At 38.6% G+C, this 17,690-nt stretch overlaps 1 protein-coding gene across 3 annotated transcripts in view; it reads left to right on the plus strand.

Annotated features, from left to right (window-relative positions):
- The window catches only part of xkrx (XK related X-linked), a 29,753-nt gene extending 20,939 nt beyond the window's left edge, over positions 1-8,814 (plus strand). For all 3 annotated transcript variants that reach the window (XM_039766039.1, XM_039766038.1, XM_039766040.1), the window contains exons 3-4: positions 1,287-1,546; positions 4,479-8,814. In XM_039766039.1, the coding sequence (XP_039621973.1) occupies positions 1,287-1,546; positions 4,479-5,245 (1,027 nt within the window). In that variant the 3' untranslated portion in view covers positions 5,246-8,814. The remainder of the gene's footprint in view (positions 1-1,286; positions 1,547-4,478) is intronic.
- The last annotated feature ends 8,876 nt before the right edge of the window (positions 8,815-17,690 follow it).

Genomic DNA, 17,690 nt, shown 5'->3' on the forward strand with positions numbered 1-17,690 from the left:
ACATAGCAACTGGACAGTACACTGCAATGCAAACGTTAAATTGATTACATGCAGACATAGTTGGGATTTAGTTGTTACTTGACCAAACATGGGCAACGACATGGTATGTAACCAGCTTTGACTGTGCTACGATTATTGGTGCCAAACGTGGCAGTTCTAGTGTCTGTAATATCTTTCATTCCTTGCATTTTCACATGCTATGGACTTATAGAGATTTCAGAGGATGGCGAGATAGACAATAAACATTCAGTGTCAGTTCAATAGGTAAAACAGTAGGCAATAAGAGAGGAAAGGAAATTGGCCAGCCAGCATATGCTCATAAGATCCCTTTTAGAACAATAGTGTTCAGAAGGTTAGGAAGTTGTCAGTGTATATGAAGAATATTGATCTTTGTGATATGCAGATGAAAAACTCCGCATTTGGTGGTGGTAGTGTGATGGTATGAGGAATGTTCTCTTGGCACACATGCCTTTTAATACCAGTTGAGCATCATGTAAATACCAAAGTGTGCCTAAACATTGTTGCTGACCATGTATCTCCCTTTATGGTTGTAGGGTATCCCTTGTCTAATTGATACTTCCAGAAGGATAATGCACCATGCCAAATAACACACGTTATCTCAAGTGTGATGAACATGATAGTGATTTCAGTTTATTACTACATTGGCCTAAACAGTTCCAGGTTCTCAGTTTAGTAGAATACTATTAGGATGAGGCAGAATTGGATGTTTGCAGCATGAATGTATGACTATAAAATCTGTAGAAACTGTATGATGCTGTCAGGTCAGCATGCACAGAATCTCTAAGAAATGTATTTAGCACTTTATTGAATCAATGCCTCAAAGGAATTAAGACTGTTTTGGTGGCAAAAGAGAGAGGATCCTACCCAGTACATCCAATAATGTGGCCACTAAATGTATTGTTTATGTGTATGTATTGTTTCTTACTGGAGAACTTGTTTAGCGCCTTAGGTTATCCTCTATCCAAATCTGTAAGCCTGATCAGCCACATCACTTAGTCAGTATTTGCATAGTGATTACATTGTGAGCAGAAACACAAAGACTCTTTTATGTTGAGTAATACACAGCTTTCAGGTATCCATATTACTTTTATTTATACATCAGTGTAAATATAAAATACATTTCACTTTTAATACTAAGAACTAGCTTTTCTTTGTAGTGAAATGAATTGGCTACATGCAAACTGGAGAAAACAACAGATTTTTGTGATTCTTTATTCACTACTGACCCCTTATTGTATGGAGTTACTTTTTTTTATTTATTTCAGGTGCATAGAAGCTCTGGTGGTGTACTTTCGTGCTGGCAAGAAGGAGGAGCCATACGTGTCAATCTCAAGGAAGATTAAGTTAAAACATGGAGTGGAGAGAGAGGTAGAGACTGAGATTGGGCATTCTGCTCGAATCCTTGCTATGCATCGCAATGCCTTCAAGCGTGTGGCTGTTATTCAGGCCTTCCTAGGTTCCACCCCTCAGCTGTCACTTCAGCTGTATGCAACAGTGCTGCAGAAGTACATGCCTGCTGCAAGAGGTGCGCTTTATTGTCTCCCTTTTTCAAACCAATGTACACTTTTTTTTCCTGTGAGTTAAAGTATTCTGTTACATTCAGTGTAACAACATTACAGATACATTCGGGCTGTAGTGTATTCAGATAGCACCGGAGTGTTGGGTTATGTCCTAAAAGTACCTTCCTGTTTTAGTATATGTTAGTGCTCTCCACAGAGAGAGAGCACCTTTGTTTAATCATATTGAAGGAATACTCCACCCAAAAATCAGATTTTTGTATATGTTATTTACCACATGTAGTATGTAGTGATGGTAGGAAAAAAAAATGTAATCTCGTATTTTCATGAAGAACGGGAGAAAAAAGTTTATGATATAACAGAACACAGTTGTGACCACTTTTTGACAACATCAAACGATGTGAAAAAATTCCATGGAAAAAAGAAAAATATCCTTGCTTTGCTTGTGTTGCATAATCCACATTTATGTTGTACAATTGTAAGCTCAAAATGCATGCATGTTTGCTAACATATTATTACTAGTTACTTCCAGAAAAATCAGTGTACAACATAAACAGGAAAGGCATTGCCATAATACTGTGCTCATGAATGGAAGATCTGCCTTTTGCCCCTCATTCACTGGTCGAGAGTACTGTCTTCAATACTCAATTGTTCACTGTTGTCAGAAAGTGGTCATTATATTAGAATTAGTATATCAAACTTTTTTTTGTCGTTCTGCATAAAAACGTAGCATTAAAAATTTTTCTTGGTCATCACATGTTTACATAGGTTAAGTAACATATAAATAATTTTACACTATGTTTGGGTAAAATATTTAATACAATGAAGTAAAGAAATTTGGACATGTGGAAAAATATTAAAAATATTTTTTTCCAAAATTAAATATATATTGTGCAACAAAATAATTATTTGTGTTGCTGTCTATTTTGAATTCTGTCAGACTGTGTGTTGAGTTCTCATAAATCCATGAGTCTGCACTGGTGTTTCTCCAGGTAATCAAGTTTTCCTTCCTCATCCCAGAAATGTGTGTTGTTGATTGCTGACTGTAAATTGGAGCCATAAGTATGTGCGTGTACATCAGTGGGCTGTATGATGGAGCGATGTCCCAACGCAGGATTGGTATTTTGCACCTAATGCTTTCAGGATAGACTCATCAGCAATGTGACCCTAAATTCAATGGGCTCACTAAATAGATGGATTTTTGCAATGTATATAGTTTCCTCAGAGTCTGAACTCATAAGAGAAGTTTACTTTTTAAAAATGAGTTGTATGCCAATGACACCCTTGCACATTAATCCTTGTATAATTAGGCCTTTGAAAATGCTTTTAAAATGAATTGAAAGGATTGATCCATTCATCCATTTTTTCTTAAATTCCACACAGTACAAACCTGATTATTGGGAAAACCGCTTATCTGGGTCACAAGGTAAGAATTTAGCCCTGAAGAGAACCACTCACATTTAGTTTGGGTTTATACATCACGCAGCAAGACGCACGCTTCTGTGGACGGTACTGCTACACAAGCGTTACACTGTTTATACTTGTGTGCATACTGTACATAAATCTGGAAAACAACGTGAGACTTCGCTGTGTTGTAAATTCCCAGGACACCATAACATAATATATCTGAAAAGGATGGATATTTAATTATCACATCGATCATTCCAGCAAGCATCGGGCTCAAGGCAGAAACAATCCCTGGACAGGGCATCCGCTCATCGCAAGGTGAATACAAGCACACACACATACACTAGCGTCATTTTAGCATTACCAAATCCCCAAACCTGCATGTCCTTGGAAAGAAACCAGAGAACACCATGGAAACCCACCAGGGAAACATTCAAAATTCCAGGCAAGGAACACCAGAGTCGTGACTTCCTGTGAGGCTACAGTGCTACCACTCTGCCACCATGCAGCAAAATCTGTAATTATTCACAGTGTTCATTATTTAAATGAAGTTAACGCTTTATCTGTAAAATGTAACATACATGCTTTAACACATTTCATCATCAAAGTGATATCAAGTATAAATCCAAGGATTCTAAATGTGCAGAGAGCTGAAATATCATAAATTTAATGTGTTCTATGTGGCAATTGCTGCCTGTCACTGCTGTCAGTACACAAGGAAGCCCCAGAAGTACGTAGCACTGGGTCGGTTTTAAGATATCGTTTACGACAGTCTACTTTAATGACAAACTACACAGTTAAAGTGGAAACTTTGAGATTAAAGCCAAAATTTCCAGTTTAATCACAAAATAGATCTTTTCTCTGCGCCCCTAATTTTTTTTTCTCTGTGGCTCAAATACGCTTCCATATTTCCGACCTTTAAAAGTTATTGCGTCATTACGTTGGGGAATATTCAACACTTGAAAACAAAAAGCACCATGAATACATTGTATGTCCTGTAGGATCTGCAAAGTGGCTTGCTGTCATATGTTGATAGAAAAGAGACGCTCTGATGTCACGTTCCAATTTGAATACACTGTGCCCCACAATTTTTTGCTGGTACTACAATTCGCACACGCATTGTGTTACTTTCTGAGGACGTGCTCAAAGGACGTGTCAAATGAACGTTGGGAATGTGTGGTAGCCATGATGTGTACACGTTCTGAGCGTGAAGTATAAACCACAGCAACATAGGAAGACCATGCATACTGAACATGCATGACTCCATGCTGTCCAAGCTTGTTCAGGACTGCCCATTGATTTCCAAAACTCTCGTATCATACTCTGCTGATGGTTGATGTAGACCAGGGATCCTCAACCACGGTCCAGCAGGGCCATAGTAGCTGCAGATTTTTCTTGCACCTAGTTTCCTAATTCCCAGGTTCAGTATTATTTAGATTCATTTCAGGTTGATGGCGAGTGTAACTATTTTTCTTGACATGAAGAACCATAAACAGTTTCAAACAAATGTTTTTTTTTTTTCTTCTTTTTCAGTTGCCCTGATGTCACTGTCTCTGATTTCTGTTACATATGGAGCCTTGGTCTGCACCATTTTGGCCATCCAGATTAAATATGATGACTACAAACTTGTTCTGCAGCCACTGGGCTATTTGTGTATAGTAATGTGGCGGGCTACAGAAATTGCCACACGTGTCACTGTGATAGTACTTTTCAGCACTGCCCTGAAATACTGGATAGTCCCAATTGGTTTAATTAATTTACTGTTTCTCTTCTTCCTTCCATGGGTGGAGTTCTGGAGGAAAAAGGCGCCATTCCCGGAGAATGTTGAAAAGAACTTTAGTAAAGTAGGCACCGCCTTTGTGCTTTCTTTAGTGACTTTCCTTTATGCTGGCATAAATGTTTTCTGTTGGTCAGCAGTGCAGCTAAATCTGGCAGACAAGGACTTGATAGAAAAATCTCAGAGCTGGGGTCGACTAGCTATATACTATTCTGTACGGTTTGTGGAGAATGCTGTCCTCATCACACTCTGGTATTTTTACAAAACAGACATCTATGAGTATTTTTGCTCACCTTTATTGGTTGCACAACTTATGGTGGCCTACGTTTTAGGTGTCATTTTCATGCTCGCTTTTTATCAGTATTTCCATCCCTGTCGGCGGCTCTTCACGCACAATGTTGAAGACTGTTTGCACTGTGTTTGTCTGAAAAGCACATCCGCTCCTCAGTTACCGCAAGACCAGAAACCCGAGGGAATGCTGGAGCACATCAATGAACTTCGGGAGACAAACTTGATGGAATGATGCTCAGTTACACTATATGGGTATCTGTTAGAAGATTTTTTATTTTTTTTTTCAGACGTGCATATTAAGGCCATTAATAAATTACATACCATCATGTAGATTAGAATGTTGAAGCTACAAAAACATCTGAAGAAAAAAAAGTGATTCAAATCGTGCCAGGCTTGGGCACATGGGGCAAAAGAAAAATTACATTTAATTATGTAGGCAAATATGTTTAGGATTTGTTATTTTTTACTGCATGGCTTCAATATCAAAGTGTGGAGAAAAAGTATATTGTTATACATTGATATTTTGTTTCATAAACAACAATATTGCTATAACAGGTACTTGAAGGAATATTTACTTTGCTACAAAAATAACAGAATTGACTCTGCACTTTGTTTATAAAAAAAAAAAAAAGTTTGAAGTTCCACAGATTTCAAAATCTTAACACTATATCTGTCTGTGTTTATTGAATGTGGCATTGACTTATAATTAATATTTTAAGTAATTAATCCAATTTTAAAATTTTACTAAAGTTGTACATTTTTTAATGCATAGTGCATGTGAATAATACTTGATTCGGAATTCAGGGATTTTAAAAATACAGAGCCTTTTGATAAGTTTCATTCCTTATAATCATGCAACAATTCTGAAAGCCAGATGACTCCTTTAAAAATGTGCAACTGTAGGAAGGGATTTTAGGTTTGTTAAATAAATGTAAGTTTGATTGTCTTCAGTACACATGGGCACACATGAATACATGGAAATCTGAAATCCAGGGTGCAGAAAGCTGCTGCTGTGACATAAATAACATGTACCAGAGAGACTGTGAAGTTTGGATTTGTTTAGACTTGGCCATTTCATTCTCTGTGAGAAGAATCCATAGTCCACATACGAAAGAAAGTGTCAATACAACAAACTATACTGTTCTCTAACATTCAGTTATCAGTTTTTTTTATTCTTTTCCAAGAGTATTCACATTGGATTAACATTAATCAACTAGTAATTTCAATCCTGTCAGTTTCCAAAATGATACACTACTATCAGTGCTTGAGTACGAAAGCACAGAGAGCTACATCCCAGGCTGCCAGCTTTGAGTGCTTGGGCAGAAGCCAACACTTCAATGAGACACCAGTCCATTGGAGGACACACATGGACACAGAGACCCGTGCTCGCACATTAAGACCAGGTTCCTAAATGGTGCTTTGAGGTGTGCGAGGATACAGGAGTACCAGATGAAAAATCACATCAACACAAGGAGAACGTTCAAACTCCACAGAGAAACTGAGCTGGGAAATGAAGCCAGGCTTCCCAGACTTGCTTTCAAGAAATAATGTTAAAACACTTTTAACATGAACCTTTAATATTGCAGTACGTTTAGCATAACTTAAACATCATTTTCAAGTACAAAGCAAATTTTAAAAAAACTTTAATAAGTAAAATGTTACCCTTTGGCAAAGTTCTTGTATTTAATTGTGGGAATCTGAAGAGACAAAATGTTAGAACATTTTATTTTTAAAAATGCTTTAAGAACCTTGCACTGTTTGAGGTTTTACCGTGAATGACTCATAATTTGTTTGCTAGTATAGTATTCTCTCCACAAGTATGTCTTTGTTTGTATGTACAGTACAGTACACTCTTAATTTTACCAACTTTCATGTTCTGACAGGTTACTTTAACTGTCATGCAGTCTTTTCCTGTCAAATCATTATGCCTACAGCTGCAGTTCTTGTTTGGATTAGAGTAGCGTATTTGTAGTGTTCTCACCTTCACAGGGTGAGCTTTAAAGTTGCTGCTACTGCTATCTGAATACAGTGGCTCTTCTCCATTCTGGTCACCTCTTCCCTGGCTGTGCCACCTTCTTTGTCAGGTTTACTGCGATTTCACATTCATGCTCAATGTGTCTTTTGAGACTAGCCTGTTCAGTCTAGGATTAGCTCCTGGCTTCTTCTGGTGTTAATAAAACTTAGAAAGCAACAGTAAAGTGGTTATTCATCTAAGCAATGTAACCTAATAAAATAACTTCTTTGGAATGGTCAGTGGTGGCTTAAGTGAGGCATATTTCTCTTGATACTTCATTACAAGACCTGGGAATCATTCATAATAATTTTACCATCCTGTCAATATGTCACACAGTACAGAGATGAATAACCTATTTACTGATGTTTTATCAGACCAAAAGAAGACTTTGTTAAGGTTTTTCTACATAAGTAAAAATGAGTAATAGGTGCATTTTTCCAGTACCTAAACTAAAGTGTTTCCAAATACTCTAGGAAATTATGTTTCGAATGCTTTTAATCTCTGGGATTTGTTTCTTGAAGGTTGCCTGTTCTGTGTACGTACGTGATGCGTGAAGGTATTTTAATATTCTGGATGTTTGTAGTTATCAGATTGTAGGATTTAAAAAAATCTCCCGTGATTGAATTATGGCCTTGTACAGAAGAGTGAGTGTCACAAATATTCATTTCACAATTGAATGAGATGCATGTACAATACAAATAAATGAAAAAGCCTGGGACGTTGTGCATATGTTTAGGAAAGTTATCAAAGAACACTAGCCTTAACACACAAAAGCCACCAGCAAGTCCAACAGTCTGTTTCACATAATGCCCTTCTCTGAACACACCATTACAAGAAGCTTTAAGAAGCTAACAACACCATTGTTGTTTGTTACAACTGATTTATTCAGTAATAAGTGTTTTTTAGCCATGCACTATGCTGCTGCTAAATTTGTGATATTTCTGCATCAGCAGAGCTGGCAGCAAATACTGTACATTGTACTGTAAGGTATCATCATCATCATCACTGGTTTAACCACCATTTTCCAGGTTCACTGAGTATGGTCTGTCAAATCTTTTTCTTCTACACCCGGCAGTACTGACTTCTTTTGAATTAAGACCCTTTTTTCTTGTGTGAACTATAAGGTTTAGTGACAGTCAATTGAACTGAAATCAGCCAACAGTATACTTCAAGGAAACAAGGTACACACACACACACACACACTTGCTTGCTTCTTGTATGGTACTGAAACATGCCATTGCACCAAAGGCTAAAGGTGAGGGGATGAGAGAGTGGTTAGCAAAATGGCGCTTGACAATTTCTTTTACTGATGACGCCTTGTGAGGGTCTGCGTTTTGTATCCATATTACATGAATCCTAATGTTGACTCCACTAGCGGATAATTCCAGATGATCAGATTGAATGCTTTGTGGTGGCCGTCTGCAGCTGGTGTCTGCCCCTCTTTCTCAGTGTCTTATTTAAGGTTGTGTTTGGCATCTGAAATTTTAGAAGTGAACTGTAAAGCTGGAAAATTAACAGCTAATGTTTGCCCAACTCTTGTGAGTAATTGCAAACTTTGGGGGAAATGTGTCATGTTCTAACATCAAGTGCTACTGTTTTATCCATTGAAATATCTGCACAAATTGTAATTAAAGGTGGTAAACCTTTTCATTTGAGCTGCTGTACTTTTCCCTGCCAGTCCGTCTACACTGTGAACTGGTTTCTTCCTTGCACCTAGTAGTGTGGGGACCCTGATTTTCATCAGATGTGTTAATAAATAAAAAAAAGAACATTACCATTTAACAGTCCAATGTTGAAAAGAAAATGTTTTAACTGGTTGGATTTTTTTCTTCTCCTACTGTCCTCCTACTGACTTCACTCCATCATCTTGGAGTAGGGCAGGTCATAGACAAAATGGCAGGGAAGCTGAAAGTACTTTCTGCCCTCAGTATTTGTGAGACTCACCCAAACCTCTCCTGGTATGTACAGTGCGCTTGGTGGCATTGCCAGTTAACTAAGCTCCAGGCAGAGAAAACGCTCCTGAACAGGACAATAGTGCCTACTCCAGACAAAATTCAAATGAAGAATCCAAAGCCACTTAGGTAACTGTCATGTCAGTCATAATAACAAAATTACAACCTTTAACTCTAAATTACAGTACTTGACTTTGATTTGAAGTTTGTTTTTAAGTTGTCCACAAGTACAAAAACAAAGGAGTCAGGAGTGTGCAGCCTGCAAATGCAACAGACATCAGTGCGGCTGTGTAGGGAAATCTGTCCTCTAAACCCCCCCAAAGTACTTGTAGTAGGCCAGTGCCCTGAGAGTAGTGGTGTTAGGAATCCATGCCTTCAAGCACTCGGAATCCTCACAGACAGAGTCCTGACATATATTCTGAAAACACTGGCAGGCATTGATTATTCAAACAACTCCATGCAGAAGTGTGGTCAGTGGTGCCTTACTGTAAAATGATGATGAAGTTCATTAAATTTTAAGGCTGGGCTTCCCTTTTCATTTTTTTCATTCTTACTGCAGCTTTGCTATTGTGATAGTGCACCTCACCCAGAACAAACTGCCCACATCAGAGCTTATCAAAATAAGGGATTTTTTTAAAACAAACAATAAGGATTTGGAAGTATAAACGTGGGATAACTGGGAAAGGAAAAAAAAAAAACGAAAACCTCCTTCCACTCGCCTTCAGATATTTTCTGCATTGTTGGCCACACTACCTCCCTGCCGGAGTGAACCCTTGCCACCATTTGACCAGGGGTCCAGAATGTCCCCCAGAAAGTCTTGTTCACTTTCACTGCTGAGTGCTCTTTCGTGGCCTTAGGTCTTCCTACATTCCTGGGCCCTATATCAAGGGCAGGCCTCATTTATAACCCTTTGTCAGTGAACACGTCTGCAGTGTCACCATCTATATGTGTTGGGAAACACTTGCTACTCCCAGCCTGTTTCCTAAAATTTTCCAGGTAAGTGAGTAATTTGGGGCACTTCAGAAACTTGAGGAAAATAAAATCACTTGCCCTTATATTACAGTGACCCTGTAACAGGTACCTCTCATGTTTAAGGTCTGTTGCCTCCTCGAGTGAAATCCAGTCCAGGGGACTCATGTATAAACAGTGCGTATGCACAAAAATGTTGCGTAAGAATGTTTCCACGTTCAAATCACGATGTATAAAACCTAAACTTGCTGTAAAGCCACGCGCATTTCCACGGTAGCTCATACCATGTCATACGCAAGTTCTCTGCTCAGTTTTGCAGACTGGCGGCACCCAGTCTACTGTTCCTGTGCGGTTATCCTTTCTTTTTTACATCCACATCCCTGACGCGGCTTTATAAATACACTGAAATTAACTGCATATTTTTTATTAGTTTAATGCATCTGATTGTAATTAACCTGTAACAATATAATGGTCCACAGAATTGTCAAACTATTCCAAATACCATAACTGCTTTAGCGTCGTTACTCTCACTGTACCTCAGATCCCACATCAGATAATCTTTTTCTATATTATTCTCATTGCACCAGAGTATTTATAACACTGTATCTGAGTGTGAAATACAGCTGTACAGCAGCTGATCAGAAAGAGAATTATCGGTATACAGCATCAAGTACACGCTGCCTCAGCCATGCTGTCTATTGAACTGCTCCCATATGACAAACGCTTCAGAGCCTTTCCTGTACTGAACTCACGGTTCAGAAACAGTTTCATCACAAGAACTCTAAACGCACTCCATCAGTCCATCAAGTGCTCCTTGTAGAACTGTTCGTACTTATTAGTACAATCACCTCACTGTAAACTTGCACTGCACTACAGTTATAATATCGCACAACCTGAGCCACTTTATGAAGCATGTATCTATATATGATGATGATATCATTTTTAAGATGAAATGCGGCAAAATATGTTTATTATATTATGCAGATAAAACTTTAACTACACAGTGCCGCAGCACTAGCGAGCCGCTGGCGCTCCGTTCACAGATTGTTCCTGCCTCGCGCTGTATTCTTGCCAGTGCTGATGCAACACTGGAAGGACAGATGGATAGAATAATTAAACATGTACTACGAAGATATTTCAATGTTCCTTAAAAGTTTTGAAGAATCAGTGTTCTAAGCTTACAGATGGCTTAACGTCTATTACAGAGCTGATTGTGTGGCGATTGGGTATTTAGAGAAAGAAAAGTAAGGACAGGAATTGGAGGTTAGTACGTTTTGAAAGAGACAGTACTGCTACAATAAAGTATTTCATTGAAGGTAGCACACGGCGCAGCACGCATCTTGTGTGAGACATGAACAATCACTGTGCCATCGTGTTCCCATGTTTAATAACATGCTTTTACTCCTATCAGCATGAACATGATATCACATATACATCTCAGTATTTTAATTATTCAGAGAGCTGTAATATCATGAATGTAATGGATTCTGTGTCCTGTCAGAGGAAGAGAGCCGGTTTAAGAAGCATGTAGTGATTCACACACATAGAGCACATAAAAGATCAAATACAAAACAAAGCATTTAACGTGCTACTTTAGTTACGCTGGGATTGAGAAACTTGTAAATTAAACAATTTTTAGATTAAGTTTATGATATTCTACTTTAAAAACAATTTAGATATTAAAGTTGACATTTCGTGCTTTTTTCCCCACTGTGTGCCTTTTTTTTTCTCTGTACCCTAATAAGCTTTCACATGACACTCAAGATGGTGGACTACGACTAACCTTTTCACAGCAACTTTGATATCTGACAACTTCTTTTTTATTTCGGGCACCATGCGACTTTATGAATGTGAGCTTTCCAGTTTCTCTGACACCCTATTTCACTCAATCAACTTCCTTTTGTTGTTTATATCACTGTTTAAATCAACAAATAGTACGTTTTTCTTTGCCTCCACTTGGTATTCGCTGAAATTATTCTATTTTCCCTTTTGCTTTTGCCATTGCCTTTTCACAGAAGGCTGAGCTTAAGGGCTATTTATATTGATTTGCATATTCAAATAGGTGTAATTCTGGGAGGAGTTGGGTTGGGACAGCAGGCGCGTGCACATGCGTTACTTTTCACGCTGACCGTGATTTATGAAGCGGAAGAACATGGAAGCTGGCCTACGCAGAGATTTATGCATCTGGATTTTTTTGTGTGTAAATACATTTCCACTTTTGTCCATATATGCCATGTTATAGTGTGAATTCTACGCATGGCGTTATACATGAGACCCCAGGGGCCTCATGTATAAACGGTGTGTACGAACAGAAATGTTGCGTAAGAACTTTTCCATTGTACCTCATACCTTGTCGTGCGCAAGTTCTCCGCTCGGTTTTGCAGACTGGCGGCACCCAGCGTCAAAGCAATGCTACTGTTCCTGTGTGGTTACACCTTATTTTCCTGACGCGGCTTTATAAATACACTGAAACTAACCGCATATTGTTTATTAGTGTAACGCATCTGATTGTAATTAACTTGTAACAATATAATGGTCCAGGGAATAGCCATAGTATTCCAAATACCATAACTGCTTTAGCGTTGTTACTCTCACTGCACCTTCTTCTTATCTTCTTTCAGCTCCTCCCGTTAGGAGTTGCCACAGCGGATCATCTTTTTCCATATTACTCTCACTGCACCACTCAGAGTATTTATATCACTGTATCTGAGTGTGAATCACAGCAGCAGCTAATCGGAAAGAGAATTATCGGTATACAGTTTCAAGCACACGGCAAAACATTTCAAAGCCTTTCCTGTACAGACGCGTATTTACATATGATGACGATATCATTTTTAAGGTGAAATGCAGCAAAATATGTTTATAATATTATACAGATAAAACTTTAACTTCATTTAAATAATCTATATTCTTCACTGGGAGTGTCGTGAAGGATAGAATAATTAAACATGTACTACGAAGATATTTCAATGTTCCTTAAACGTTTTGAAGAATCTTCGCTCTAAGCTTACAGATGGCTTAACTTCTACTACAGAGCTGATTGTGTGGTGATTGGGTATTTGGGGAAAGAAAAGCAAGGACTGCAGTGGCACTTACGCCAATATATACTGAATATAAATCAGAAAGAGAAAATAATGACACAGCTAAAAACGCAGCAACAAATTTCGGCAAAAGTTAAATGCTTGTGTCATGAGCACGAGGCGGCTATTCATTGTCTGCAACGGACGTGGCCATCCACCGTGCATAAGATACCATATTGACATTGGCGGGTGAAGGAGCCACCGATTCTTTCTCTGCCCAGGGCCACCACAAGCCTAGAGCCACCCCTGAGTACTGCTGCAATAAATTATTTCATCGAAGGTCGCACACAATCACTGCGCCGTGAAAGCCACGTTTAATAACGTGCTTTAACTCCTATCATCAAGAAAATGATATCACGTATACGTCTCAGTATTTTAGTTATTCAGAGACCTGTAATATCACGAATGTCATGGATTCTGTGTCCAGTTGGAGGAAGAGATCCGGTTTAAGAAGCAAGTAGTGATTCACACACATAGGCACATAGAAGATCAAATACAAAACAAAGCATTTAACGTGCTACTTTAATTAGGATGTGATTTGAGAAAATGGTTAATTAAACGATTTTAAGATGAAGTTTATGATGTTCTACTTTAATGACGAAATAAACTACGTGATTAAAGTGGAAAAGCCGAGATTGAAGTTGACATTTCGTGCTTTTTCCCCACCGTGTGCCTTTTTTTCTCTGTACCATAATAAGCTTTCATATGACACTCAGACAGTGGGCTACAACTCGGCTTTTCATGGCGACTTTGATATGTGACTTCTTTTTTATTTCCGGCACTGTACGATTTTGTGAACGTGAGCTTTCAAGTTTCTCCAACACGCTATGTCACTCAATCAACTTCCTTTTGTTGATTATACCACGGTTTATTTGAACAAATACAGTAGTATGTTTTTCCTTTGCCTCCACTTAGTATTCACTGAAATTCTTATATTTTCCCCCGTGCTTTTCCCATTGTCTTTTCACAGAAGGCTGAGCTTAAGGGCGATTTATATACATTTGCATATTCAAAGAGGTGTAATTCTGGGAGGAGTTACATAAAGCGCGTGCACGAGTGTTACTTTTCACGCTGATCGGGATTTATGTAGCGGAAGAACTTGGAAGTTGGAGTACGCACAGATTACTGCATCAGGATTTTTCTGTGCGTAAGCACATTTCGTCTTTTGTGCTTACGCCATGTTATAGTGCGAATTCTACGCACGCCGTTATACATGAGGCCCCTGGTGTTTAGCTTCATAAAGCCTCCCCTTGTACTGAAATCCTCTTTTTGTACCCCATTTTCCTCCAGGACCATCTTGCCAGTTTAATACTTAGTCATCCTCACAACACACAAAAGAGTACAGTATGTCTGCTTTCCACTAGTGTGCTTAAACAATCATAAAAACCATTAGATATTACTTTGTTTACAAAGTATAAGAAAAAGCAAATATAGCAAAGGTAAGAAGGTGTCATGGCCATTAATGAACACATAGGTCTTGTGTAATACTTCTCCCTACCCAGTGACACCTTCAAAGATCACCCACCAAAGTGAGGTTGGTAAGACATTTAGAAAAGAAAAAACAAATCATAATGGCTTTAATATTGGTCTTTAAAATCCCACACTGTTTATGCCAAAATGAGATTTCACTGGTTAGCTCCTAGTTCTTACTTGACTCGCCATCGATCCCTTTAGTGAAGCTGTTTGATGATATTTTAAAGTCACTGGCAACCAGCTTTAAATAAGACCAAAACCAGTCCATCAGTCCATTACATGATACTCCTGTACATACTTGGCCATTATAGGATGATGTCACATTATGACACTTTTAGTCATTGGGTATGTCAGACTTACAGAGTGCAATTGTTGATCTCATCATCAGACTGTGTCAAAGACTGAAAATTGCTGGCTTTTTAGAAATCACACAAAGCATTTCCAGCACAGTCGTGTTTGTCCCTTTTTCTAGCAGCAAACAGCATCCTGCTGGACTAAGTTGTTGCTGAACAAAGGGTTAACATATGCAGGGAGCTCAGCTGTAGGATCCACCCTATTTTTCTTTTGCTCTTTTTATGCAAAATATGAGAGATCAGACAGGTGAGTTTGTGAGGTCCAAAATACGCATGCTCCTTGTTCCTCATCGCTGCATTATGTGCATTTCACTTCTGAATGAGCATGCATTGGTGATGAGCTCATATGCGCACAGCGCCCACCACTACAACCAAATATAAAATCAAGCCTGTATGGTTTTATCAGAGCGAGCCACATTTAGGTGATCACCTTCACAGGAGCACACCACCAAGTGCTTCTTTCTCCCCAAGATTACATAAATGAAGGCAGCAAATGAAAATCACTGGAAAAGTTGTGTGATGTGACATGCATGGCCTGTACAGCAGCAACAATTAAACCTAATGTTGGAGAAACATCTACTGAGACACTTGGACCACCCTGAGCTGGGGTTTGAACCCAGACCTCTGCTGCTGAAACACCAGTGTGCCACCACACATCATGAGTGTGCTTATCAAATACATTTGTTCAAATAAATCAAATCTATGCCTCTTTTTAGTCAAACATTTGGCCGTCAGTCATTATTATTATTTGACTGATATCTTTATCTAAGGCAACTTACAACATTTGAGATACTATTGGCTCCATGTCTTTTGTGTTTTCAGCTGGAGCACAGGCAGTTGAAGTGACTTGCTAATGGTCCTACAGTGTCAGTAGTGGGATATGAACCCACAACATCTGAGTTTGAAGTTCAAAGTCTTAACCAGTGCGCCACACATAGAATAGAATAATGTGAGTAAACTTACTTTACAATTAAAGGTTTTACCCTTTAAAAGTCAAGTCTTTAATGTTTTTAAAATTATAGGTAAGATTTACAATACCCTTTTGAATATTGTGCATCTATGATAAAGCTTAATTTGTTAAAACATTAACTTAATAAAAGTAATTATACACTTCCAGTAATTATATGACTTTTTTGAAGAATTAAGTTCATTTTTATTTGTGTTCATCTAAGTGAGCGTACACTGCCATGGCAGTCACATAAATAACAATAATAACCTTATTACCACCCTTGAAGCAGTGACTGGCCCATGTCTATTAAGATTTACAGGAATCCTCAGAGCCTGGTACAGCAGGGCGTTCCTAAAATGAAGTCGCTCACACAAAAGCAAGTGACACTGATTTGGCCTAAGGCACAAGCGAGGTGTTGCTCTTAGGTAAATTACTTAGAAAGACCTTAATTTACAAGAAAAGTACAGTCTGTAACTGAAATGCCCTTCATCTGATACATTCTGAGATTTTTCAAGTAAAGAAGACAATAGTTTGGAGGTAACTACATTCATTAATCATGACGGCAGGGAGTGGCAATGGGTTGCATGTTGATGCCAGTTAAGAATTTCGGAGTAGTCCGTACACTTGACAAAAATGAAGCCTATGTGTAAACTTATCATGCATGAAATGAAAGATTGCAGTGTGTCACTTGCATTGTATTTCTCATTCACACCTATGTACAGGTTGGCATGCCATGTGTCTGTCTTGGCAGTAATAGGGGCAAGGAAGAAACCAGCATGGGACGAGGCCTGTGCATGAATCAAGTTTGGCATCTTCTTTGGTTTTTATGAACACAGACTAATGGCTTACTCTTCGCCAATAGATTCCCAATAATGTGGCCCTAACTAAAGCTTGATGGCGACTGCCACATCATGATGACAAAATGGGCCAAGTGGAGCCTACGTGGTTCTTGTGCACAGTAGATCTGGAATGGGGATGACCCTCAGCTTTGTTTAAGGGCTGCCATGTGTACAATGGTGCACTGTTTTTGTAGTTTTTTTTTTTAATTACAAAGATACCAAATACAAAAACTGTCATTTTCAAATGATTGGGTTTTGTGTTGTACAAAGTAGGACTCATGTATCAAATGCCTCATTTATATGTTGTCACACATACTTGGATCCCTAAAAAGCTCGCCTGAGGTAAGCATTACCCTCTAGGGTGAGAGGGGGCACTCTTGCTAACGGTATCTTTTCCTTTTTCCATAACCCAGAGAGGATGACCAGTGAGGGAACTCACACCAGGATGTAACATCTGGCGCATGCCCCACCCCTTCAGGTCACGTTGCCATAAAGAGCAGTGACCCTGGAAGGTGACATCTCGCTGCCAGATTTGTGGGTTTTTCGCTAAATTGGGCTATTTTGAAAGAGTTGTGTTTTTTTGTGCTATTCTAATAATAATAATACATTTTATGTTCAAAGGATACGTACGGAGCCCCCAAATGCCAAAAATCCAAGTGGATCATTGCTGAGCAGGATTCTGAGTCCTGTAAGTGCTGCAAACTAGAGAACTATGAATGTACTATTGTTTGAATTAGTGTCTTTTAGGTCGTACCCTTTGCACAAGTTTTATCTTTTGTTTTTGTTGGTTTGCCAGTGTGGTACCCCAACATTTCTCTCTGCTCCCAACTGCCTTCTTGCTGCTGGTCGCAATGATAATTATCCTGCTTACTTGACAGATGTCTCACTTGTATACCAAATAGCCAGCTCAAATGGAAAATATTACATGTTTGCACCATATGTCCAGTATAAATGTCAAATATCAGGTGTACATGTTAAATGCAACTCCACAGAATGATTTTCAAGTCATTAAAGAGTGAATATAAAAGACACCTGTAAAAATATAAAT

Source organism: Polypterus senegalus, chromosome 10 (genome assembly GCF_016835505.1).
Source record: "Polypterus senegalus isolate Bchr_013 chromosome 10, ASM1683550v1, whole genome shotgun sequence".
Taxonomy (NCBI): Eukaryota; Metazoa; Chordata; class Cladistia; order Polypteriformes; family Polypteridae; genus Polypterus; species Polypterus senegalus.